The sequence below is a fragment of the Prunus dulcis genome, chromosome 1, assembly GCF_902201215.1.
Source record: "Prunus dulcis chromosome 1, ALMONDv2, whole genome shotgun sequence".
NCBI classification, from domain to species: domain Eukaryota; kingdom Viridiplantae; phylum Streptophyta; class Magnoliopsida; order Rosales; family Rosaceae; genus Prunus; species Prunus dulcis.
Window position 1 is genome coordinate 27,246,062 of NC_047650.1, and position 24,022 is coordinate 27,270,083.

Below are 24,022 nucleotides of genomic sequence, written 5' to 3' on the forward strand. Positions count from 1 at the left end.
AAATTCAAAAAGTAAGTGCAAGTGTGTGTGGATAATGAATTATGTGCAAGGGGAGCACAACTTTGGGCCACTTTAATCCGATCGCACATCGCAGGTTTGTGAATCTCGTGACATTAATTAACAAAGAAAGAAACCCAAAATTCTGGAAATACAAAACAAACAAACTGGGGTCTCTCTCTCTCAACTCTTGTCTACTTACACACTTTTTATTTTATCCCATGGGGCATGTGGGGTGAAGCTTGTCAGTCCAATTCACCACACATTTACAATACAATATCCTTCAATCAATCTCATTAAACATATTGGGTTCCTAGTCACATAGATCTATCTGTAATTTATTTATGGGTTAACATAAGGGCTAACATCAATTGTTCAAGTGCATTATGAATTATAGCAAGTACTAGCATCAGTTGTTCGGACGCACTTGAGTGAATGTAATGATAACCCTTCCTCTTTTTTATTTTTGATCAAAATATATGTACGATGATGGAGGCGTGTACAACAAAGAGAAGGAATGGGTTGGGGTCAAGTGACAAGTGGAGCCCTCTATTGAAAATGATTGGTGAAGAGTGGAGTTGAGTGTAGTATTTTTCATATTTGATGTGGAACAACTCAAAGCAATATTCCCAAACCCAGTAGAGTAGCCCAGCTGGATTATTCTAGCCTGCCTGCCTGCCTGCCTGCCTGCGTTTGATCAATTTTTGTTTCTCATTCAAAATATTTATTTTATTCCCCCTCACCCCCACCCCCACCCCATCATCTCCCCCCAATCCACCCTTTCATTTATTCTGTGAGGTAGGGAAAAAGTCCCAACCCTACACGACGGATCATCATCATCATCATTAAACCAACGGACACGGACCACTGCCCCTCACTCTCACTGTACCCTGTTCCAACCAGCACTCAGCTGTACCTTATTATTAACATCATCATGTCCTTTACTACTTATTTAATTAATTTTCTGTTGTCTCTCATTGATTTCAATTTAATTAACTAATTGATTGATTAATTAGTCAATCAATTAATTGAAACCTGCATCAGGTGACACTAGTTGAGTTGACGAATTATTTCAGCAGGTCAGAAAAAAGAAAAAGAAAAAGAAAAAGAAAAAGCAGTCAGCTTGCTCTTCCTCTCAGCTGGTACTGTACCAACGAAAGTACCAACTTTAAAGTCTTAATAATGCAGCTTTCTGCATAACACATTATGGATTTGGAAATTACGTGCGCCAAACGCTGTTTTCATCTTGGAATTGTTGTCCATGGCCTTGTCTCTTGTGTTTTTTTCTTTTTCTTTTCCCCCTTTCCTTTTGGGTTGGGTTGGATTTGATATTTCAACACAAATGTCTGTCCCTTTCTTCTTCTTCTTTTTCTTCATTGTTAGCTCATGAGTCATAACTGTTGTGTCTGCTTGCCATCGATGACCCTCTTGTAAAAGTCATCATGGCCGGCCCTTTTGATCACATGAGCGATTAATAAACAAATCCAAAAGGCAACCCGTGTGTGCTGTGCGCTCTGGTTCAATGGCAATGAGTGCAAATTGAGTGCTCTTCGTCTTATCATTTGTTTTGGTCAAATTTGCAATCCAAGTTTCTTTCCTTCCTTTTTTCTTTTTAATCTGAAGCAGTCAAATACTGAGATTATACACAACCACAAATGTCATAAATGTTTCCATTCACAATATACGAATCCCCCTACCACCCTGTTTCATAAATCATTAGTTGAATTCACATGTCAAAATAAATGTTCTCATTTGCAAGTCATGATTTTCATATCTATTTATTTATTAGAAAAGCATTCGTACCATATACCCCAAAAATAGGGAATAAAAGACAATCAAATGCTGTTAGAGCTTAGTCTAATTCCAAGTGGTGAGAGGAGGAAAATGAGTTTGGGATTAAAATTGGTCCAACTAAGTGAAGAAATTTGAACATTAAAGCCTTAACCGTCACCGTTATGAACCCCTAACAAAGTAACAGATAACATAAAACTGACATATATATATATCATTTTCTTATTTTTAATATATTAGTTGACAACAGTTTCTGAAATGTCAAATTAGCCTCTAAAATAAAAACATAAAATATCATGAAATAAAGTCACATTAAAAAAAGAAGCATTATGAAAGAAAAGTAGGGAGAAAGGGAATCAATGAATCATCAATGATAATATACCGCAATTAAAGAAGATTCCCAGGGTCAATTCCGGTATAAAAGTCCCATCTTTTTTCATTTAATTTTCCTATTTATTTGTACCTCTCAAGCTCTCCAGCCTCTCAACCCAACCGCATCTGAGAAAACCAAAAAAAAAAAAAAAAACATCTTCAAATCTCATCCTTTTTCTGCTGACACATCTTCAAATCTCTCTTTGACCGTCGTACCACTATACACACGCTCTCTCTCTCTCTCTCTCTCTCTCTCTCTCTCTCCTCTCTGTAAAATGGAAATATTATAAATAAATAAAAAATATGTTTATAAGGAGTCTAAGTTGGTTTTTCTGATTTTCTTTTTTGGGTTTTCTCCCATCATCATCCTTCGCCTTTTCGCCGTTGTTGCAGAGAAAAAACTATCTGTGTGAGAAAAGAGAGAGAGAGACTGAGATAGAGTCATCCTTTTCTCTCTGCCACTGCAAAAGCCTATTCATTTCTTAGATTGATTAATACAAAACCTTTTTCTCTCTAAGTGTCTCATTTATCTTCTTCTTCTTCTTCTTCTTCTTGTTATAATTAAACACTCTCTCTCGCGCACGCACTACCTGTTTGTGCAAATTTCCAAAAGCTCTGATCCGACGGCCACGATCTTCTCGTCCTCCATTCGTACGGCTATCTCTCCTTTTTTTCTACGTAAGTATCTCTCCCTCAAATACATGCCTTTTTATTTTTACCAACCTTTCTCTCTCTTTTCAGTCTTTCAGTCATACGGTACCCATTTATATCTGTATACTCTATATACATACACTAGCACGCATATATACGTATACTGAGATACGTACTTGGGTATTTATATATCATTGTATATATACTGTTTCTGTGTTGTTTTCATTTATGTATATATATAAATCTTATCCCGCTCGGCATATTGGTTTTTGTTTGTGATTCGTTTCATTTCATTCCATTCATTCAAAATTACGAATTTTTGTTTCTTTTAGAAAACAAAATTTAAAAAGACGCCAATTTTCAGATTTTTGCTTTTGTTTCAAAATCTGACACAATCTTTGATTATTTCCAACATGCAATGATTTTAACTTCGAATTATATGACTTCTTGCACTCGTATGGGGGCTCTCGATTTCAAGCACTGATATCCGATTTACTTTTACTATAGAAATGTATTCATGTTATTTGTTTTTTTACATTTGGCTTACTGAGTGTGTTTACTGCTTGGTGAGCTCATGATCAGCGTGTGTTTTTATAGATGTTAAAGTCTTAACTTTGAAATTTCTTGATGGGAACCTTTGGTTACTGTTGTCCGCAGCTAATTTTGATTTTGTATACATGTGTGCTGGTATATACCTGATTAGATTTTATGTTTGGTATTGGTGGTATGGGTTTTGGTTAAGTATTGAGTTTAGTCTTTTCATTGGTTATAGTATACTGTTAATTCCTTTCACAGTGTGCATAATTATGAATGCGTTTCTGTTCTATGATATGTAGAAGCTTCTTTTGTTTACTTGGGGTACAAAATTAGGTTAAGAATTTTGAGTACAGGGATTAGGTTTAAGAGTCTTGGACCCTAAGCACATACAGGTTAAGTGTGGGAAATAATTTTTAATGGGCTTGTTTTAGTTTGAATTATTAGAGCAAAACAGATGCTTGCTTACATAACTCACATACCCTTTGACTATGAGCAAATCAGGCTACGGATGGTTGGTCATTAGGGATTATTGTATATTTTGATTTTTCACTGTGTACATTACTTTCTGAATTTCCAATAAAATAGTAAAAATTTTATGTGGAAGGAGATAGTTACTTTATACAGGATGATGGTGTTGGATGTTTATAACCTGTAGGACAACACATAGGACAACCTGTAGGGAATGTACCTTTATGTAGGGCAAGATGCATCAAATTGTGGCTGACTAGATTTTCCATTTCTTTATGAAATCTATGTCTCAAACATGCAGGACTCAGTGGTTTTGTTTTGTGGGAATCGAATATGTGCTTTGTAACATTGACAGCATTGCAAGGAATAAAATTATCTGGAATGGGGCCGTTATGAAATGGGATATTATAACTTTCTGTATTGGTCTTTGCTTTTCAGATTTTCATTAACCACCGCTAAATTTTTTTATCTTGTAAACTTATGTTACATCAATGGCGGTCATCTTATGTGAGGACCATATTTGTGAGGATGCAGATTCCACATGATACTACCTTTTTAAAGAAAACTTGTAAACTTGATGATCATGGAACTAGTTCATGCATACTGTTATGAGTTGGTAATGAATGATATACTTTTTGGTAACATTATAAAAAGCTTTTGTTGGTGTTCTTATAATGTTAGTTGGCTTTTAGTAGTTTGCTGATTGTCTTTCATTTTATGATGCAAATCATTTCCTGTTAACAATATATTTGAACTTTTGCAATTTGTATCACTTAGTTTTTCTGATTTGATTATGTATTTTCAGCATCAATATTGGGTTCTTTCTTATAAGAACAATATTTTAGAGACGTGATAGGAAAATGAGGTTTTGTTCAGTTAACTGCATGCAATGGACTTCTTTTCCATGCTTTAACCTTATGCTAAGTTTTCTCCATCCTGGTCTTAGATTTTTCTGGCAGGCTTAAGAAAACTGACTCATTATTTGGTATTTATAATCACGAGAATTATATGCCACACTATTGGATATATTTGTGTCTACCTTTGACATGCTTTTGACACACTGTTATTTTCCCTATTACATTTCAGTGGTCTCATTTTCTTTCTGTTTCTTTAATTTGTAATTAATATAAGGTGGAAAATCGGGGATGATCTTGCCAAAACAATAACCTTACCTGATCTTTTGTTTTATTGTCTGTAGCGAGCAAATATCGTCCTTGTACTGGAGGCCGATGGAGCCTAATGGTCATAGGAAAGTGAGGAGAAAGGATAATTATGTTCAAGAAAATGGGGACACAAGTCAGTCAAATGCCGGTGATGAACTAGATCCATGGACTGCATGGGCATACAGGCCTCGGACCATTTCAATGTTACTTATTGGCGCATGTTTTCTTATGTGAGTGCTCCTTCCGCTAAGTAGATCCTCCCTATCAATAGTTGGCTTACCATTGATTTTAGGCTCCCTGCCAAGCCATTGGCATCAGATGGTTTTTGTGAATGTCACACCATATTCCCATGGCTTTCAATTCTCGACTTCTTTCAGTTGTTGTATAAACTACAAAGGCAGTTGAATTGTTAGATATCATGTTTGTGTGGTTGCATTAGCCATATCAAAGTGTCAGTTCAATGACTTATGTGATGCAATTATGCTGTTAGTTCCTTCTATTAGGCTTACAGGATTTATTTTTCAAATGCAAATGGGATATTTTATGTTTTTGTAATCTCATTTTCAGGTTTAACAACAAATTTTTCTAGTTATTTGGTGAATTTTCTGTTATGCACAACAGATGACTGTAGCAACAGTTAAAAATGAACATGCCTTACCCCTATGTGGAGGCTTGTAGCCTCCAGTGGTAGAGCATTTACCCTCACCTCTCAGACCTTAGGCCTCCTTTGAACCCGAAAAAGGGGTAGCATGCCTTAGATGAGCTTATACTCTACTACTGCAGTGTTGACACAGTGGTGATCTATGTTTGTGTTTAAAAAAAATCTTGAAGTATTAAGAGATAACCAATTACTGCCATGTCTTGTTGTTTGTTTGAATTTCCTTCCAGTTGGGTAAGTGGAGCCCTAGATCCAGAAAGCAGTGCATCTGGAGATCTTGTTACATCTGTAAAAAGGTTTGCTCTTCGTTTTTAAATTTGGTGATTAGTTTGACAGTATACTCTTATTTGTTTTTTGGAATTCGTTAATCACCATGCCTACCCTTTCCCGCAGGGGTGTATGGGCAATGATTGCAGTTTTTCTTGCTTATTGCTTGCTGCAAGCCCCATCTACGTAAGTGAGGATTGAGTTAGTTGTGAATTTTGTTTTCATCTCTTTTTTGGACTCTTGTCAGTATGCTGTAATCTTTATATTAGTGGTTCAACACTTTAATAATTGGAATGGGATATTGACATTTTTCTCTAGTAAGTGAATATAACTATTACTATTAGTTTTAGTTCCTTTTGTCACTTGAACTTGGGAGTCCACTGATACATGGTAGATTGGAACATCTTTAAGGGAAAGATTTTGGGGGATTGTGGGAAACCCAGATGTCTTGTTTTTCTTGGTGACTAGATATCTTTACCTTTTCTTCCTCGTTTTTCTTATATGCAAGTACTACTTTTGCTTCTAGCATTTACACTACAGTAATACTGGTGTGAGATTGTTAGCTTTATGCTCTATTATATTTCATGCAGGGTTCTTATCAGACCACATCCTGCAATTTGGCGCTTGGTTCATGGAATGGCTGTTGTTTACCTTGTTGCTCTCACATTTTTGCTTTTCCAGGTCGGTTTTTTTCTCTTCTTTTAATATTATTTTTGTGAATCTTCTGCGTGTCTGTGTATACATGTATTTATGTTTGTTCTTTTTGTTGGAAGTTCATTTACTCTGCCTATATGTTTTGTTATTTTGCTCCTTTAACAAATTCAAGTTTCTCCACTGCTGCTATTTTTTTTTCTTTCCTCTAAAAGACTAATTTTATTCTCTAGGAAACTTTTCTTTTGAACTCTATGTTATGAATTGTTCTAATGTCTAAATTCTTGTGATAGCTAATGTTTAGTTTCTCACTTAACAGAAGCGCGATGATGCTCGGCAGTTTATGAAGTTTCTCCATCCTGATCTTGGTGTTGGTAATGCAATTCATTTTTTTTTTGAAATTTTTTAATATTAAAATATAGCTGATAAGTGTCCTTTCTGATCTGGGTGTGAGTAATGCAATTCCTTTTTCCAAATGTTTAATTTGGCATTTAGCTGATTAGGGAAATTTTATCGTGAAATTTGTTAAGCTTAGATTTGCGAAACTTTTTATACTCAAATAGTATAATCAAGGTATTCATTTTTTGTTTTTATTTCTTGATTTCATACAGAACTTCCAGAAAGATCTTATGGTGCTGATTGTCGCATATATTTGCCTGAAAATCCTAAAAGCAGGTTTAAGAATGTTTATGTATGATTTCTTCTTTCACACTATCTATTTTAATTGTTTCTGATGTAATGTTATGTTCTGAATCTACATCAGTAGAGTATCACAGGTTACAGTCTTCTGATATTTGTTTCTCCTCTCTCCCTAGGAAACACTTTTTGATGAATTTGTTGTAGCTCATATAGTTGGGTGGTGGGGAAAGGCTATACTGATCCGTAATCAGCCCCTTCTGTGGGTGCTTTCCATTGGATTTGAGTTGATGGAGGTTAGTTGCTTGACTTTATACCTAATTTTATGTATGCTTAAGTGGTTGCCTTGAGTGTAATATAAAGCTTGTTTGGCATGTTCAGCTTACCTTCCGCCACATGTTACCAAATTTCAATGAATGCTGGTGGGACAGTATTATTCTTGACATTTTGATCTGCAACTGGTTTGGTGAGAGCTCTCTTACAATATCAATTTTGGCCTTCTCTTGCTAAGTTATAGCATAATATCTTGGCATAGGAGTTCTTTTGTCTGTCCCATTTTATTTGTCATTTATTAATATTTATCTTTTTGGTATCATTATTGTCCTTCCAAAAACTTTTGCTGACAACTCAGACTGTCCTTGGGATTCAACAAGTTGAATTGCTTTATCTTTTTGGTATCATTAATTACCTTCCAAAAACTTTTGCTGACAATCCAGACTGTTCTTGGGATTCAACAAGTTGAATTGCTGGGCTGGAACTCCTTTGGATTTTATTTCTATAACTTGATCGCATATTCCAATTAGAGACGGAGGTTATTGTATTCTCCGTTTCTTTTTGAATTTGTTAAGAACTTTAAGAGCACAAGCTGCTTATTATGCAAACATTTGCATGATGGGATCTTGTATTTGTATTCATGATTTGCCACCATGAGTGTAACAATATAGTCTGTAGTTACTGTTATTAGTTATAACAGTTTTGTGTGCAAGTTAATATCTACAAATAATTGTTGTGGCCTCCTGTGATTAGTTCTGTTTGGTGTTCTTGGCAGGTATCTGGGCAGGAATGCATACGGTTAGATACTTTGATGGAAAAACATACAAGTGGGTTGGTCTAAGTCGACAGCCTAATATTATTGGAAAAGTAAGTTTTGAAATTCAATTACACATTTTGGTTGACCACGAATGCACTCTTTTTGCCAATTGGCTTAAGGAAAAATTTCACTTTTTAACTTGTAATAAATTGAAAGTAATAGTAAGTGTCTCTGTTGCAATTTATGCAGTTGGTAACATGTTCCCTCTTTTTTAGATACTGCAATCACAATAAATAGTTTTAATAAAATAGTGGGAATTGTTTACTGTAATATTGTGGAGTAACAACCACTTAATTGTCTTTATGAGGTAAGCAGGAACTCATATGATTCCTGTCCTTTCTGTAGAAGGATATTATCCTTCTTGGTGTTCTGGGCGTTTTTATTCACAAGTTGTGATTTGGGAGATGCGATCTTTATGGTTTCAGGTCAAACGAACACTGGGACAATTTACACCAGCTCAGTGGGACAAAGATGAGTGGCATCCCTTGCTTGGTCCATGGCGTTTCATTCAAGTCCTCACTCTTTGCATTGTATTCATGACTGTAGAGCTCAATACATTCTTTCTTAAGTTCTGTCTATGGATTCCGCCGCGGAACCCCTTGATTGTGTATAGGTTGATCTTGTGGTGGCTAATTGCAATTCCAACAATTCGCGAGTACAATTCATACCTTCAAGATCGGTACTCTCTCTCTCTCTCTCTCTCTCTCTCTCTCTCTCTCTCTCTCTCTCTCTCTCTCTCGCGCACACACACACACACATGCCTGTATTTCAATGGAAATTTATTTGCAGTGACATGTAGTTGACTGCTTACCCTTTGGTTTGATTGCTGTATTTGCAGAACACCAGTGAAGAAGGTTGGGGCATTTTGTTGGCTTTCCGTAGCTATTTGCATTATTGAACTTCTGATTTGCATAAAGTTTGGACATGGTATGTTGTCTTTTTTCGTCGCACATACTTGGTTTTAGTCACAATAAGTACCTCATCTTTTTCTTCTTATTATTAATTTTGCTCAGGATTGTATCCTAAACCAATGCCACTATGGATGGTAACGTTTTGGATGTCTGCTGGAGTGGCCCTTGTATTATTTTTGATTGTTTGGTCGTGGCAACTGCATCGAAGTTTAGGGAGAAAGAGGCGATGATTTTACTATTGTGGTACATCATTCTTTGATTGCTTCCTTGCCCCTGGTCTCAAGGTTATCGATCCATGCTGTAAATATTTATCACCCTTTATTAATTGTACATCCTGATTCTCTTTTAGATTAGCGGATCACAGTTCCTTGAGTAGAAAATATTTATTCTTTCTTGCTAGCCAGGCTGTTGCAGATACTTTAAGGCTCGGAAATTACTGGTTTGCCACTATTACTGGCAGGTTTTTTCCGAGTCTGAGGATGAGCCATTTTGAACTACCAATTCCTTAATGTTGTAATGTTGTAGGTTTTTTATTTTATGGGTTATAACTTATAAAATTGTCAGTAAAAGATTTCATATATGTAATAATGTACCAAATGACAATGGAAGCTTTCGTTCTACCATTTTAATGATGGAATTACTATTCACTTTTATCAAATAATATGACAACAATGGCTATACAGATCCATATCAAACGACCCATTTTAATAATTCCCTGTTTGGCCCCTTTACCTATGAAGCTAAGCTAATGTTCATTTTTCACATTCATCATCTCCACTCATTACACTTATTTCACTCTGTAGAATCCACGATGCTTCTTGTGTTCTTCTGTTACCCTTTTCTGGGTACTTGACATTTACACCTCTGGCTCGTTTATTAGGATCTTCAGTCAGCTTCCCATGAAGCTAGCAGAACCAAAACAATGAAAGATCCTTGGGGGTTTAGAGCGTACCCATAGCACGCCTTTTTACCTTTCAAACCCTAAATCCCTTTAGGCAGAGGACGAGTCAATGATGTTCAAAGATTGGACAAGCTTCTAAACCCCTTGTTTTATACAATATTTGCTACATAGAAGAAAATGGAGTGGTGGGTGATTTTTTCTTCCATGTAGTTCGTCCTCTAACTATCTCTTCATTTTTAGTCTCCCCATTGATTTGGAGGAGATGTGTATACCTCAATGGTGGCTTCTCGAACCCTAGGAACCCACCACCCTCAAGAATTCCAGCTGCCAAAGAATACCCATTCATTAAATTCATGTCACGGTTCTCTTGTTGTTTCAGTCCCTCTATAAGCATTCCTTCTTCATCTGGATCACAAAGTGATTGAACTATATCTGAACTCCCACATTCCCTTCTGTATTCTAGTATGATGTCAGACAGTTGGTGGGACTCCAAAATATGGTCCGGAACGGTCTGTCGAAAACAGAGATGAACCTAAATTAATTAGTTGGGAAAAAAAAAAAAAAAAAAAAAAAACTTGATGAGGCTGATATTGGTTATATTTACCTCAAGCATCCATCTAACATACTTCACATTGTTGACATGGTGGTTCATGTCCAAATCACTTCTCTTGGGCTACACAAATTAATAAGAAAATAGCATATTCAGCATATGCTTAAATTCTTTTAACTGTACATATGGATGTGCTTGGTATGTTGGAGTGATTTGGACATGAGATTTTTACCTTCAAGTCGCTGTTCACATACATGGCCTTGTTGTCCAACTTGACAATTTTCTCAGGGACATCATCTGCAATGGCCTGTTTCCCTATAAACCAAGGTGCAATCTCAGCCCTCACCTCTTCTGGCATTTTCGAGAGGCGCCTTGTTTTCCGGTTCATCATCACCCAGGTGCTGTTCCATGTTTTGGACAAGCATAATATCAATGATGAGACTCAGATATAATCAATCATAAGGTAAAGGACATGGAAGTGATGGCACGTTTGAAGAAATTATTTGATACCTGGTTGCCCGAGCAAAAACTTGGCCCGTGGCTTGGCTTCGGATTAACCAGTCACGCTTCATACCATTCTTCCCTGATGCTCTTACCCAAGTGTCAATTTCCAGTACCTCTCCCCTGCATATTTTACTTCAAATTAGTTCCATGCTATAAGTTGGTAGCAAATTAATAGAGATCAACTTCAGTATTGCTTCAGTTTCTTTCATAAATTTGATGGTTAGTTGGCGTTACCAGATTGCATACTGATCAACTTGAACTTGCATTCTGGAGACAACCCAAATAAGATCATTCTTCATCATTCCATGGGTTGCTCCAAATCCATCACTGAGGAGTCCAGACATCCACACATGATTCAAAGCTGTTTCCTGCGTACAAAAGCTATGTAATTCTAGCTAATTCTGAAAAATATGAAACCAGACTTGAAAGTTGGTTTAATTTATCACCTGAAGAAGATTGAGGATGCTCTCCAGTGTTGCAGTTTTATCAGGACCGACCTCATAGGACCTAATAACAACCCTCTGTCTGTACCCCACGCCCCCTTCAACGGCAATCCCTTGTCGAAAATGATCGACAGACTGCTTCGTTGTCGGGATGTTCTGTCGAACTTTCTGTTCAGTCATGTAGCCATTTGCAGTAACAGAAGCAACAGAAGTGAAAGTAGTTGTCACTCCGGCCTCAACCTGCTTGGTTGTGGACTTGGTAGAAGTTCCATTAATCTTGATGTTATTCAGCTTTTGCTTATTCGGGTCGTAGCTATCCCTATTGGAAGAGCACCTTACAGGAAAGTAGGCCAGATATGAGAAGGTGGCCATTTCTATTTTCCTTTTAGTCGGGCAGAAAGGTTGAAACTGAGAAATGGGGAATGAGATGTTTAAATAGTTTCAAAACGACGGAGCTGTCGAAAAATAAGTTAAAAAAGTTAAGGGACAAAATGAGGGAACCTTGTTATAGGAGTTGTATATATCAAAGATTGCCTTGTGTCCATTGAAAGAGAGTGAGTTTTGGAGCTCCAAATTGGAGTTGTGCTAACATAGTTATGATCGATTGACGAAGAAGACAAAAGGGTAAGTATTATTTTGTCACATCTATATATATATATTTTTTTCCTGTCATATGTTGGTAGAGTGAAATGAAATTACAAAGTAGGCTGGATGTGGTGGTTTTATGGCATGACAGCAGCGTGTGCTTGCAGTATGATCAATAAAAACAAATGTTTCATTCCAAACTTTCTCTAAAAGGACATTAGGCAACCAATAGGCTGCGACTTTGACTGCATGTGTGCTAAAGAACCCCCGTCTTCCTTCCTTCTCAGGAGAGAGATTGGTTTGGTTTGATTCTTATTTTTGAAAGTTACCTTTGTTTTTTGTTAATGAAAATGGATAACTATTAAAAAGTAAGATGCTGCTGCTGTAATGCTGTAATACAGTAAACTACCACAAGACAAGCAGTAGTTTTCTTTGCCTCTAGAAGTTGATTCTTGGGTCTATTTACGCAGTCAAGAAATTGGTTTGTTTCTTTATGCCCAAGCAAACAAAACCCACAAAATATATTGGTTCAGTTTGACTTGTAACGATGACAGCATTGTTATAAGTTACCCGAGAGAGAGAGAGAGAGAGAGAGAGAGAGAGAGAGAGAGAGATATGAGGTTGGGAATGCTTTTCTATAGAAGGGAACAAGAAAGCAAAGCCTGGGGAGGATTATGTGTGTCCATGAAAATGAAAGGGTATTAGAATAAACATATATAATGAGACATGCAGCATTTCTCTACCTTCGATTTTCTGCTCAACCAATTAGTAAATCTAAGCCCCACCGGTGATTTCCATGTTGATAATGCAAGCATTTTCCTTTGGTCTCATTATACATGCATTGGAGTGAACGATTTCAAATTGGATTTTTTCCACTCTACTTTTGCAACATTACGTGGTTAGTTAATTACGAATCACCATCGTTGCAAATGTTTGTACTTTCCATTTACTTTTGGACTAGAGAACGATACTGTCATAATTCCTACTAAACAACAACAAAACTTACACTGCCTTTAAAGTATAGTCTCCCAATAATAAAGGAATTGGCAACGTAGTTTAGACCAGTAAAAAAATATATTGATTTGCAGATTAGTGGTCTCAAGTTCGAACCACATAGCACCTCAGTAGGGTATGTGAGAAACCCCCTTATAATTCGACTATCGCTTCTACTTAAAAAAAGAGAATCTTAGTAGGGTATATAAGAAACCCCCTTATAGTTCGACTATCAATTCTACTTAAAAAGAGAGAAGAAGTTTTGGGGTTTTGGGGGTAATCTTTCAAAACCCAAATATGCACATTTGTTGAAAGAGAGTTGTTGTGAAATAAATCATTTCATTTAACAATGGTAAAAAGAAAAAAAAATACAATAAGGTGAAGTTCTAATTTCTGACCCATGAAAAACATAAAGCCTCATTAAAAAGAACAAAAGCAACAATAATTACTCCCACTGTTTTGGATGTTTCAAACTGCGAACTGATCGAGTAAATTATCTTTGACAGAACTGCTTTCAATTACCGGCACACACATGCAGCAGCCAAGGAGATGCATGCAGACCAACAAACCAGAGTAAATGTTGTACCAGCAGAGACAGATACAGACAGAGACAGCTATTGGGTGTAATCATTTTCTGCCTGGAAGGGAAAGGTAATGAAAATGGTGCTTGTTGCATTTCCCCTTCCTTACCCATGGGAAAAACCTAAAGCAATTCTGGGTCTGGTCCTAATCTCAACAAGGACTCGTACAAACAACTCAGGCTCAATAAATAACAGCTTGAAAATGATCAGAGACCTACTCGGTGTTGCAAAAAGCTAAGGGCTTTCCTTCAATGGTGTCAAAAATAAGGTATCGGAAATGAATCTCAGAGAGAGTTTTGGTGGCTTGGCTAGTGAAGTAGTTGAAGGGCAGTTGTGGAAGGAACCAGAGAGGGGAAAGAGAAGGCGTACCTTGGGAGCAAGAGGGTGTGAGGCAGAGGCAGGTAAATCTTTTGAAGCTCTGGCGCGGAGGGTCATTGAGTGCAGAGGGGTTTAGTAAATAGTGGAAGCTCAGAGATGGGTTCGGGGTTTTGGGTTTTGAGAGGCAGAGAGTGGAAGCAGCCGTGGCTGTTGCCTCTCTATATTCCAGACCCGAGCCCAAACTCAAACCCAAAACGTTGGACTTGTGATTCGTAATCCGAATTTGAACGTTATTGTCACAAGACCACCACTTCTATTCTATCTAGGTTTTAGGGTAAAATGAGGGTAAATGCTCTTAAATCTATACCACCAAAACATGGTGGATTTTTGTGAAACATGTGTGGACTGTATTAATTTATTTATAGCATTAAAAAAAAAAAATTTCATCATTAAAAATTGATAGCTACAATGAATCACTAATGAAACAAATTCTAGAAATCACATGTCCAATTATCATACACACGAAGCAGCTAACCAGCCATCAATCCCGTCTCTTCAGCCACTATTTTTGACGATCCATTAATTGTTGAAGAATGGCCTGTCAACACAAACAAAATGATGCCTCCCAATCACTTTCAGAGCTCATGAAACCCAAGTGGCTGGTATAAGATTAATTCAAACATATTGAAAAGAGAAAAAAAGAGTTTAGGTTTGTTAAGTATTTCAAAAACTTAAGTTCGTTTACAGAAGAAAAAAATTATTTTCATCATTAAGATCAAGGGATGATGACATATCATCTAACATACATATGTCCGAGTTTTGAAGCTACAAACGAAAAAAGGAGCTTTGATAAGTTGAAGTCTAACCGGATTTAACACGATAGTTTTTCTTATTAAATTACTAAGTTGCAAGCACATCCAGACAACAACTCAAAATTTTCTGGTAGTAGTAACTTACGGGACAAGAACCATATGATTTCAGGCCCTGGTGCAGTTCGTGGAATGAGACTAAAAGCTTCACAGGAGAAAACTCAACAGAGTGGTTTTGTCCTCTATTGTCTGTAAAGCCAATCAGTTCACGTTGTAGAAGGTGTTCAAATGCCTGCAGAAGTGAGAAATGAAAGTATTGTGCTAAAACTGGAACAACACACTAAGATTTTTTATAAAAACAATTTTAGCAAGGAGCTAGCATACCCGTAAGCAAACATTTCTTGCAAAATAGTCAGATGTCTTGACCGAATCATGTATGCTTTTGTACTCTGCAACATATGCCAAACATGTAAGCAAAAACTTAACGATAGCACTTAGAAAAATAAGAATCAGACATTCACCTTTCATTACAGAATTGAAATTGTATGAGTTCTGCTCTTTAACTTCCAACCTCTTCATGCATACCAGAATGTAAAGTTCCAATATGGAGCAATCTGCTTGAAATCATTGATTTTCATAAGAAGAAGAAAAAGAAAAAGAAAAAGAGAGAAGAAGAAGAAGAAGACAGGAACCAGAGATCATTGCTTTGTTTTGCGCGTCATTGTTAGATACACAAGTTTTCGGCAGGCAAAAACTATGGGAGGAAAAGAATGCTGATAATGAAGTCCAACGAAGCAAGATATAAATTCTCTGACCTTTTATGCATTCCAACTTTGGATGCCTCTGGATATTTGAAAGTGCAGCTTTGAAGTTTTCTAGTGACAGCATTCCAGACTCCAAATCCATATAAGAAACAGCACGGAATCTAGTGTCATGGTCCATGACCAGTATGTTTAGTATATGATGAATGATGGATATTAAAAGCAAGACCTTCATTCAATTCTTTCAGATTCAAGAAGTACAACTTACAGATATCTCAACAAATGTTTGACAGTTGAATCAAAATTCAGATATATACTAATAATCTCTTTAAATCTCTCATCTGCCAATATATTCTGCAAAAATGTCAAGGACTTTACAATCTCAACGATCTTATCTGCTAGAATACTTTAAAATGAAATACATATTTCTAAATGACAATATTTCCACATTATCTCATCAAAAAACATAGTCAGGAAAGGATACTTGAAGTTTTGCGTTGAAGGCAACAGCATAGTCTGGAGGAAAGCTTGAGTCTGTTGGCAATGATAAAATGTGCTCCAACAATCTTCCTCATTTGGACATTAAGAAAATTAAAAGCAATTACTACACTGGAAGTGCCAACATTTGGGGCAGAAACAATAAAAACACCTGAGCAGTAGTTAGCAATTTTACCGCTGTATGTCTTCGTTAGCAGGAGGAAGAAACAAAAGCTTTCTATGTGAAAAACGAGATCTTACTCTTTTGTCCAAAAGCATATCAGCATCCTGCATGACAAAGTCCATATTCCTACTAACATTACCATTTTCATCACTAGTTGGCCTGAGTCCAAGTTTATTAACAATTAATCAGACTAAGGCTACCATTCCACATCTCATTTAGAATTTTATCATTTATAGCTAAAGATCACAGAAATTAAAAAGCAACATACCAGTCGGCAGCTCACACCAATGACGACAGCTTGAGATGTTACTGACTGCATTGCATCAAGCAAACTATAAAGTAACTTCTGTTTTCCCTATAAAGAACCATAAATTAAGAACAACATCACAGTCAGTGTGTTTTACTTTTTATTCTATAATGACAGCCAGAATTCAATTCTTTTGCATGGTCTAGACTTAAAAATGCATTTGTACATCATGAATGTATGCATTGATGCAACGTGGGTCAAAATTTACACCAGGCTAGAATCATAACATATTTTGGTAGTTGTCCCAGAAGATCCTCATTAAGTCATACACTTATTACGCCTTAGATGTATATGTTTAGCTTGTAAGTCAGACACGTCTTAACCTGCAATTTCTAGTGTAACTTTCCAACCCTAAATGAGATTTACAAGTTATCTAAAATTTCCATCTCTTCGTATTGCTGTTTCTGCAGTGTCAGGCTTTTCTAACTGTTAACTACACAATGTTCTCAACAAGACTACCAGAATCTTCAAAACTTGTTCATTAATAGCTTTTCACACATCTTCAGTAGTTTCAACCATGATGATGCACTTCTAGGCATAAAAGTTCTGAGAAACTAGCCCTGTAAAGGAAAGCTTTTACATCGCCCACTGTCACTTTTAATCAAATGAAGCGGCCAAAAATACAAAAATGAATGTCAAACTGCAAGGCTTCAGCAATGAAAAAACAAGTGGGCACAGGATGATGAGGTCTTACCAGAGCAAACAAGTCAAACTCATCCAAAACAAAAATAATTGTTTTATGTGCTAATCCACACTCCCTAATTATCAGAGAAAAAAATCTGTCAGAACTTCTAAACCATTTGACAAGAATCACATCAAGAAAATTTTATACACACCTTAACATGGCTATCATAAACTGGGAGTTATCATCAAATGATGCCTACAAAAGTCAACACAAAATTAAGAAACCATAAATTGTTGGAAGTAAAATTCTTCAAAAGTGGTTTCCGAAAAAATTATGCACGTTACCATTCTTGAGAAAACCAACTGATGCTCCATGCATAGCTGTCTAGCAATTTCCTGAATAACCAACAACCATCTTAAACAAAGAAGAAAATAACATTATTGTCTAGAATATCCTGAATGATTTCACAGTTTAAAATCACCATTTATAGTACGATCACTAATACAAAACCGCCACACCCAGAACATTATTACTTTGGAAAAGAAGGCTAGATCATCAACCTTAAATGCGCAGTTGTCACTGCCATGCAACAGGCCACTCAACCTAATCTGTAGAACAATGTACATAGAAAATCAAATTACATGTACATTAAACAGAAAAGAACTGAAAAATTCAAAGATATTATAGAGAGTAGAAAAGTGAAATATATAAACATACCACTGAAATCATATCAGGATATTCTTGTAATAAATCACTGAGCACAAGCTCCAACACCTAGAAGTCGATAAAATAAAATAAAAAGATTAACAGAATATTACAATTATAATAGAAATTGAAAAAGAAAAGCCGCAGTTGAAAATTTGGGCATACAGCGATTTTTCCCGAACCACGGGGACCGAGAAGCAGAATGGAGTTGTTACATGCTTCGGTGATGGAACTTGAAACTAAGAATTTCAACTTGCTGCAACAATAATAAAAATAAAAATAAAAGCCCTTAATCTTAATTCTTCTATAAAATTTTTAAAAAAAACTAGAAGAAGATGAAATTAGGGTCACAGACAGAGTATGCTTCGAAAGAAAGAGAGGGATCGGAGACCTGTAGTTTGAGTCGTCGGAGTGAGAGAGAGCTTTGAAGGCAAAATTAGGGTCACAGAGTCTGCTTCGGAGCAGACCTAGGGCTTTCTCTGCAGGATTTTCTCGCGCCATTTCTCAAAGCAAACTCAGAGTGAGAAGAAATGAAATGGGAGAAAGGGCGGGAAGGAAAAGCGTTGCCGACATATGTAGTACCAAAGGCCGAAGGCTCAAACAAAAGGCCGGGGGCCCAAGTCAACCATAGGCCCATTTTACTTCGTACACTACGTCATCGGCTCATAATAGAAAACTAATAAAGATCCTGCTACAATGCGCCATGGGCTGCAAATCCAAAAATATCGTCCGCCGAGCTGAAGAAAGAAGCACCAGTCATTCATATTCATTGGTTGTTGAGATGTTGATATAAAACGAAAGCTAATACAAACAAGACATAGAAGAAGAAGCGAACTTGGATTGGAGTGGTATTCTAGGAGAGATGGGAAGCACAAGCTGTGCTTCCATTTCCAACTTGAACTTCATTCGGAGTCGCAGCCACAATTGCTTCCAGCGGCTTGGGCCAATCAGAAACCAGCTGGGTTCTGTTCGAGTCCACCATTCGACGAGGCCAAGACTGGAGCTCAATGGTTTGCGGAGCCGGAAGAGCTTACGAAACGACGTAGTCTGCTTCGCTGTTGATGACGATTTGAGAGAGAAGCAGCAAGAGTTTGGCGCTGGGTCTGGGATTGGCTCCGCCGTCGAGGATAGGCCTGCTACTGGTAACAACCAAAATTTATGGTTTAGTTGCTTTATATTCAACAAATTATATAAATAAATCAGAAAAACATGGTCACTAACTTGCTACGTTGAGAACCCAATATATATGAAAAAAGGTAAAAACTTAACATGGATTTTCTTACTATTTAAGAATAATTTAGTGCTTTTTAAAGGGGTTTTTTTTTTTAAATTTTTTTTTTTTCTACTCTTAGAATTCGAGTATATTTAGAAGCAAAACATGCCTTAAAATCAGGCTCAGGAGCTTTGTAATACCAGTTAATTAGCATAATTGGCTGTTTCATGATTCAAGAAGTAATTGGAAATTGAGTGGAAGAAAGTGCTTTTGTAAATACTATAGTGAAGTTTGAGTGGTGATGTTGTCGAATAAATATGAAGTCAATCATAAGGGAACAAAAAAAGTAAATACAGCGAAGAATCTGATTTTCTCATGGCTTCTTATAGTATAATTTGGCCCATTTTCTAAAACAATTTGCTTGTACAGGAAGTAGATGTTAATGTCTTTAGTTTGAAGTTGACATCACCTTTTGCTGTACAATATAGATGTGGTTGATGGCTCAAAAGAAGAGAATGGAAGTGCTGTTTACAATTTTCTATATCCTAGTCAAGAGCTCCTCCCGGACGATAAAGAGATGAGTATATTTGATCATCTGGAAGAGCTGCGTCAGAGAATTTTTATATCAGTTCTAGCAGTTGGAGTTTCTATGTTGGGATGCTTTGCATATTCAAAGGAACTTATAATATTTCTCGAAGCTCCTGTTAAAGACCAAGGTGTAAAATTCCTGCAGCTAGCTCCTGGCGAGTTTTTCTTTACTACCTTAAAGGTTAGATTGAGTGAATATCTCACCTGTCCATGATATATTTAACATGATTGCCGCATGTAAGGTTTTGTTTTTGGAAAGTTAGCCACTGTTGGTTGGGTGCAAATTTGTCTGTCTAGCTAGCGCTGAAGTGCAATGGAGTGTTGTAGGAACTTTATGATTTATACTTCCCATCATAATCTCAATGGGAAATGAGAATAACATTATCTGTTTTGCTCCTCTTTTGTTTCCCCTGTTTTCATTTTATTATTTCGGGAGTAAATCAATTAACAAGACAATTCTTTTGATTGTCCACTGCAGGTATCAGGATATTGTGGCCTTCTCTTGGGGAGCCCCATCATTCTGTATGAGCTTATAGCCTTTGTTCTTCCAGGATTAACAAGAGAAGAGCGAAAATTTCTGGGGCCAATTGTTTTGGGCTCATCAGTACTTTTCTACGCTGGTATCAGCTTCTCCTATTTTGTTTTGACACCAGCAGCCTTGAATTTTTTTGTTACATATGCGGAAGGTGTTGTGGAATCGTTGTGGTCAATTGATCAATACTTTGAGTTTGTACTTGTGCTCATGTTCAGCACAGGCTTGTCTTTCCAGGTATTGAGTCTATGACTCTCTCCTCTTTAGTTCATTCTGTCTTTAGGGATTACATTTCTTCATTCTAATCAGCACTGATATTTGTGAGCAATTTATCATTCAGCCAGAAACATGCCTCTCTCAGAAAACTGTGCATAGGTCGATGTGGATATCTCAGAAAACTTTGTTAACAAATGACCTTTCATCTTATTCTACAGGTTCCGGTTATACAATTTCTCCTGGGACAAGTTGGTCTAGTATCAGGAGATCAAATGCTGTCAATTTGGAGGTATGTTGTGGTTGGTGCTGTTGTGGCAGCTGCTGTGGTTACACCGTCAACCGATCCACTCACTCAGGTTCTTCTAGCAGCACCCCTCCTTGGTCTTTACTTTGGGGGTGCCTGGGTTGTTAAGCTTACTGGCCGATGAACCCAGCTTCTTCGATGCATGAAATTTGTTCGCAGTATGACGCATACTCAGGTTTGCAAGGATCTTGTACATTTGCAACATGATGTAACATAAATGTGTTGTCATATGGAACGCGGGTGAATAACCCCATATTACTGTACAAGAGGTTTATACTGCAAACGTATAACAGAAACAACCTTTATTCAGTTCACAACTAGGTTGATTTAAATTTTAAAATTCTATAAAATAAAATAATATTATACTGACAAGAAATCATTCCGACATACAAAGCTCTGCAAAATGAATTTCACTCTCTCACTCTACTAATTGTTCAAATCAATTTTCTGCACTCTGGTTTCTAAATTGACGGTACCGGGACAGCCTACTGCAGATTCAAGCTGTCCCAAAGAACTCTTTAAACAAGCGCACGCCTGACAAAATGCTTCCAAATTTCCTTTTAGATTCTGTAATTCAGCTTGCATATCATCGACAAAGCTGGAGATTTTCCCTAATGCTGCCTTCATGGTGGGAACCTCTTGAGGTGGATAAAGAGAAGCTCCAAGCTCATCTATTTGTATTCCGATTCCTTGACACATTCTCAACAATTTCTCCAAGGATTCCACAAGATTACTGCTGTCATTTGGATTTTCACGTTTAAGCAAACTTGTGATCGTGCGAATTAGTTCCTTTATCACTACAAGAGTCTCAGACACAACTGCAATTGCCAACTGAGCAACTCTCATCTCTTCAGGTGACAAATCATTGCCCAGATCACCATCACTTGAAATTTCATCATCCTGGGGTTCAATCTCTGCTTCAATAGAAGACTCATTAGAGGCTTCATCTGTCAGGTCAGAGGAACCTGGTTTAAGCTCCTTCATCTCACGAAGAACATCTTTCATGGAAACTGCAACCTGCGTCATTGCTCGCCCAATTGCAGTGACATTGGTGGCAGGTGTCTTTTTTAGAGCAGAACACGCTTCCCATACTGCACCAGCCAACTGTGGCATTGAGAATTTCCCATCTTTATTCCGTGCACCTGCAGGTGTATATTCAAAGTGAAGATAAAACGAAAAGACAAGGTTTCCATATTTGTTAAATATTTTAGTGAAGACGACTACACTACCAACTACTATAACATCTGGTCGGGTAGAGCTTAAGACCCTAAAAGTTACCAATTTCGGTCTCATACACAAAACCAAACTCTAGGACCTCAGGTTCATGTACATGAGTGCAGGTTAAAAAGAAAATAGAGATATGAAGGGATAAAGAAAAAGAAATGCTGCAGAAATATGTCTGGTGGTGAATACAAATCAAATTGCTTCTGTCTTCAACCAGAGAGAGAGAGAGAGAGAGAGAGAGAGAGAGAGAGAGAGAGATTACCATACAACGAGACAGATTCCTTCAACAACTTAAAACTGGAGTCAACAACTTGCTTTACAGATGCATGGACACAAGAAGACAGGGTAGGCCCTGCACCCACTATACTCCCATGAGAAAGCAGAAGAAAACCTTGTAGAATATTGAAGTATGAAGCCATGTTTTCTTCAAGGGCTCTAACTTCTGGTGTTTCTCCGTTCCAAAGCATTCCAGCTGCATTATGAAGTCGCAGTTAGTCACTTGAGCATGAGGCACCATGCCACACGGGAGAAGGAACTATGCAACTAAATCGCAAATTGAAGCATAGATAGACAAAAACCATAAAAATCAGATCTCCAACAAGGCACTAGATAGTTGCATTGCTCCACTTTTATCATTTTCTTTTATTAATATGGAAAAATTGTTCAGTTGAAGAAACGTATTTCCAAAGTCCAGAAACCTGCCACTGATTGTGTTTATCACTACAACCAGATAAGTCAAAAAGCTCAAATCAAAATTCCTTCAATAATTTTCCTAGATTTAGCCATTCCAAGCTCAAGATTCCAAATTAACACACTAAGATAATACGTAATGGCCACAGAAAATTAATATCAGTACAAAAGAAAAATTGAAGATTGATAGGGTAAGATGGCAAAAAAAGATAAAGCAATACCAATTGTAGCTTGTTTGGAGACTTGGTCACCCATCTGCATGACCTTCTCCCAGCTCACCTTCTCAAGTGTAGAAGGTGGAGTTTGATCTAACAACTGTTTTCATTGATTTAAACAAACAAAACCCACATCACCATCATCACCATCATCACCATCATCACCATCACCAAAATCTAAAAGCAAAAGACTATATTTTCGAACAAAAAACAAAAAAGAATTCCAGGGAGTTGTAAAGAGAGAGAGCTTAAACCTGAAAGGTCTCGTGGATGGTGTTCAGGTGCTGATTCAGAGTTCGATTCAATTGCTCTCTCTCGGCTCTTCCCATCTCTCTGTGTTTGAAGAAATGAATTGCAGAGCTGAACGGCGAGTTCTCACTTCTCAGAGGTTTTTGAGGGCTTTTTGGGTTTGGGGCTTTGTAAAGGGGAAAATCTTTGTCACTCGCCGCCGCCAAGTGCCATCGAATTTTTACTTTTTTGGTTGTTGTTGCTAACTTATCAAAAAAAACCCGGAACCCGAATAACGGCCCGCGGCCCGTTTCCTTTAACTTATGCAGATGACGTCACCATTTATCTGGGCTAAATGACCTCTGGGCCTTGACCCTTGCCATGTTTCCAAGATGACAATCTAAATTATTTTAACCCTCCGTTTGGATGAAGAAATTGAAAATTACATAAAATTTTAAAATAACAGAATTTAGATTTTCATCATTTCAATTTCTTGCAATTAAAAATTTCAGTGTTTGGATTTATGTATGTCGAATTTTGTAAATGACACATATTTTGATGGGAATTCAACTCGGGAATTTGATGCCCAAATTTCCATAATTTTTTTCACGTGTCATTTAATAAATTTCGTGCTTAAGTTGCCAAAAAAGGGAATTGTCAATTTCTCCTCTTAAATTTCAAAGTTATTTTCCCTCATCCAAACGGACCCTATGATGTGTGTACTAATAAGAAATTGGAATTCGAATCAAGAATTGAATTCCAATTATGGAGGATTTTTGTGTTTACTTTATATCAATGAATTAAAAAGTAAGTGGGGCCCACACAAAATTAGAAATTGAATTCCTGATTTTGGAGGAATTCAATTCTTAGGTATGAT

At 37.0% G+C, this 24,022-nt stretch overlaps 5 protein-coding genes across 8 annotated transcripts; 2 read left to right on the forward strand and 3 right to left on the reverse strand.

Annotated features, from left to right (window-relative positions):
- Positions 1-2,414: 2,414 nt before the first annotated feature.
- On the forward strand, positions 2,415-9,829 carry LOC117634493 (CDP-diacylglycerol--serine O-phosphatidyltransferase 1). 2 transcript variants are annotated; one of them, XM_034368630.1, is made up of 13 exons: positions 2,415-2,838; positions 5,015-5,209; positions 5,868-5,933; positions 6,031-6,090; positions 6,495-6,585; positions 6,875-6,929; positions 7,167-7,246; positions 7,371-7,487; positions 7,573-7,657; positions 8,240-8,331; positions 8,707-8,960; positions 9,120-9,208; positions 9,295-9,829. In XM_034368630.1, exons 2-13 carry the CDS (start codon positions 5,046-5,048, stop codon positions 9,420-9,422), a joined length of 1,281 nt encoding a protein of 426 aa, XP_034224521.1. In that variant the 5' UTR covers positions 2,415-2,838; positions 5,015-5,045; the 3' UTR covers positions 9,423-9,829. The 2 variants fall into 2 exon arrangements, with proteins under 2 accessions (XP_034224521.1, XP_034224530.1); XM_034368639.1 differs by lacking the exon at positions 2,415-2,838 and having other exon boundaries at positions 4,563-5,209.
- Positions 9,830-9,853: 24 nt separating this feature from the next.
- On the reverse strand, positions 9,854-11,962 carry LOC117634505 (palmitoyl-acyl carrier protein thioesterase, chloroplastic-like). The gene is made up of 6 exons (XM_034368649.1): positions 11,594-11,962; positions 11,382-11,515; positions 11,154-11,267; positions 10,876-11,044; positions 10,698-10,766; positions 9,854-10,604 (listed from the first exon to the last, which is right to left on the reverse strand). Exons 1-6 carry the CDS (start codon positions 11,960-11,962, stop codon positions 10,257-10,259), a joined length of 1,203 nt encoding a protein of 400 aa, XP_034224540.1. The 3' UTR covers positions 9,854-10,256.
- A 2,506-nt stretch (positions 11,963-14,468) lies between these two features.
- LOC117626359 (origin of replication complex subunit 4) lies at positions 14,469-18,687 on the reverse strand. Of its 3 annotated transcripts, none has more exons than XR_004585554.1 (16): positions 18,327-18,687; positions 18,101-18,191; positions 17,948-18,004; positions 17,791-17,838; positions 17,575-17,625; positions 17,442-17,485; positions 17,300-17,363; positions 16,567-16,653; positions 16,311-16,402; positions 16,122-16,203; positions 15,906-15,991; positions 15,692-15,801; positions 15,398-15,490; positions 15,261-15,325; positions 15,025-15,125; positions 14,469-14,665 (listed from the first exon to the last, which is right to left on the reverse strand). XR_004585554.1 is itself a non-coding variant. In XM_034358032.1 (16 exons), the coding sequence occupies exons 1-16, from the start codon at positions 18,434-18,436 to the stop codon at positions 14,630-14,632; spliced, it is 1,218 nt and encodes a 405-aa protein (XP_034213923.1). In that variant the 5' UTR covers positions 18,437-18,687; the 3' UTR covers positions 14,497-14,629. The 3 variants fall into 3 exon arrangements, 2 of the variants coding, with proteins under 2 accessions (XP_034213923.1, XP_034213918.1); XM_034358032.1 differs by having other exon boundaries at positions 14,497-14,665; positions 15,025-15,168; positions 16,567-16,611; XM_034358027.1 differs by having other exon boundaries at positions 14,497-14,665; positions 15,025-15,168.
- Positions 18,683-21,102, forward strand: LOC117626384 (sec-independent protein translocase protein TATC, chloroplastic). The gene is made up of 4 exons (XM_034358061.1): positions 18,683-19,077; positions 19,637-19,917; positions 20,215-20,505; positions 20,703-21,102. The coding sequence occupies exons 1-4, from the start codon at positions 18,798-18,800 to the stop codon at positions 20,910-20,912; spliced, it is 1,062 nt and encodes a 353-aa protein (XP_034213952.1). The 5' UTR covers positions 18,683-18,797; the 3' UTR covers positions 20,913-21,102.
- LOC117626377 lies at positions 21,094-23,390 on the reverse strand. The gene is made up of 4 exons (XM_034358050.1): positions 23,172-23,390; positions 22,924-23,017; positions 22,275-22,484; positions 21,094-21,930 (listed from the first exon to the last, which is right to left on the reverse strand). The coding sequence occupies exons 1-4, from the start codon at positions 23,244-23,246 to the stop codon at positions 21,215-21,217; spliced, it is 1,095 nt and encodes a 364-aa protein (XP_034213941.1). The 5' UTR covers positions 23,247-23,390; the 3' UTR covers positions 21,094-21,214.
- Positions 23,391-24,022: the final 632 nt, after the last annotated feature.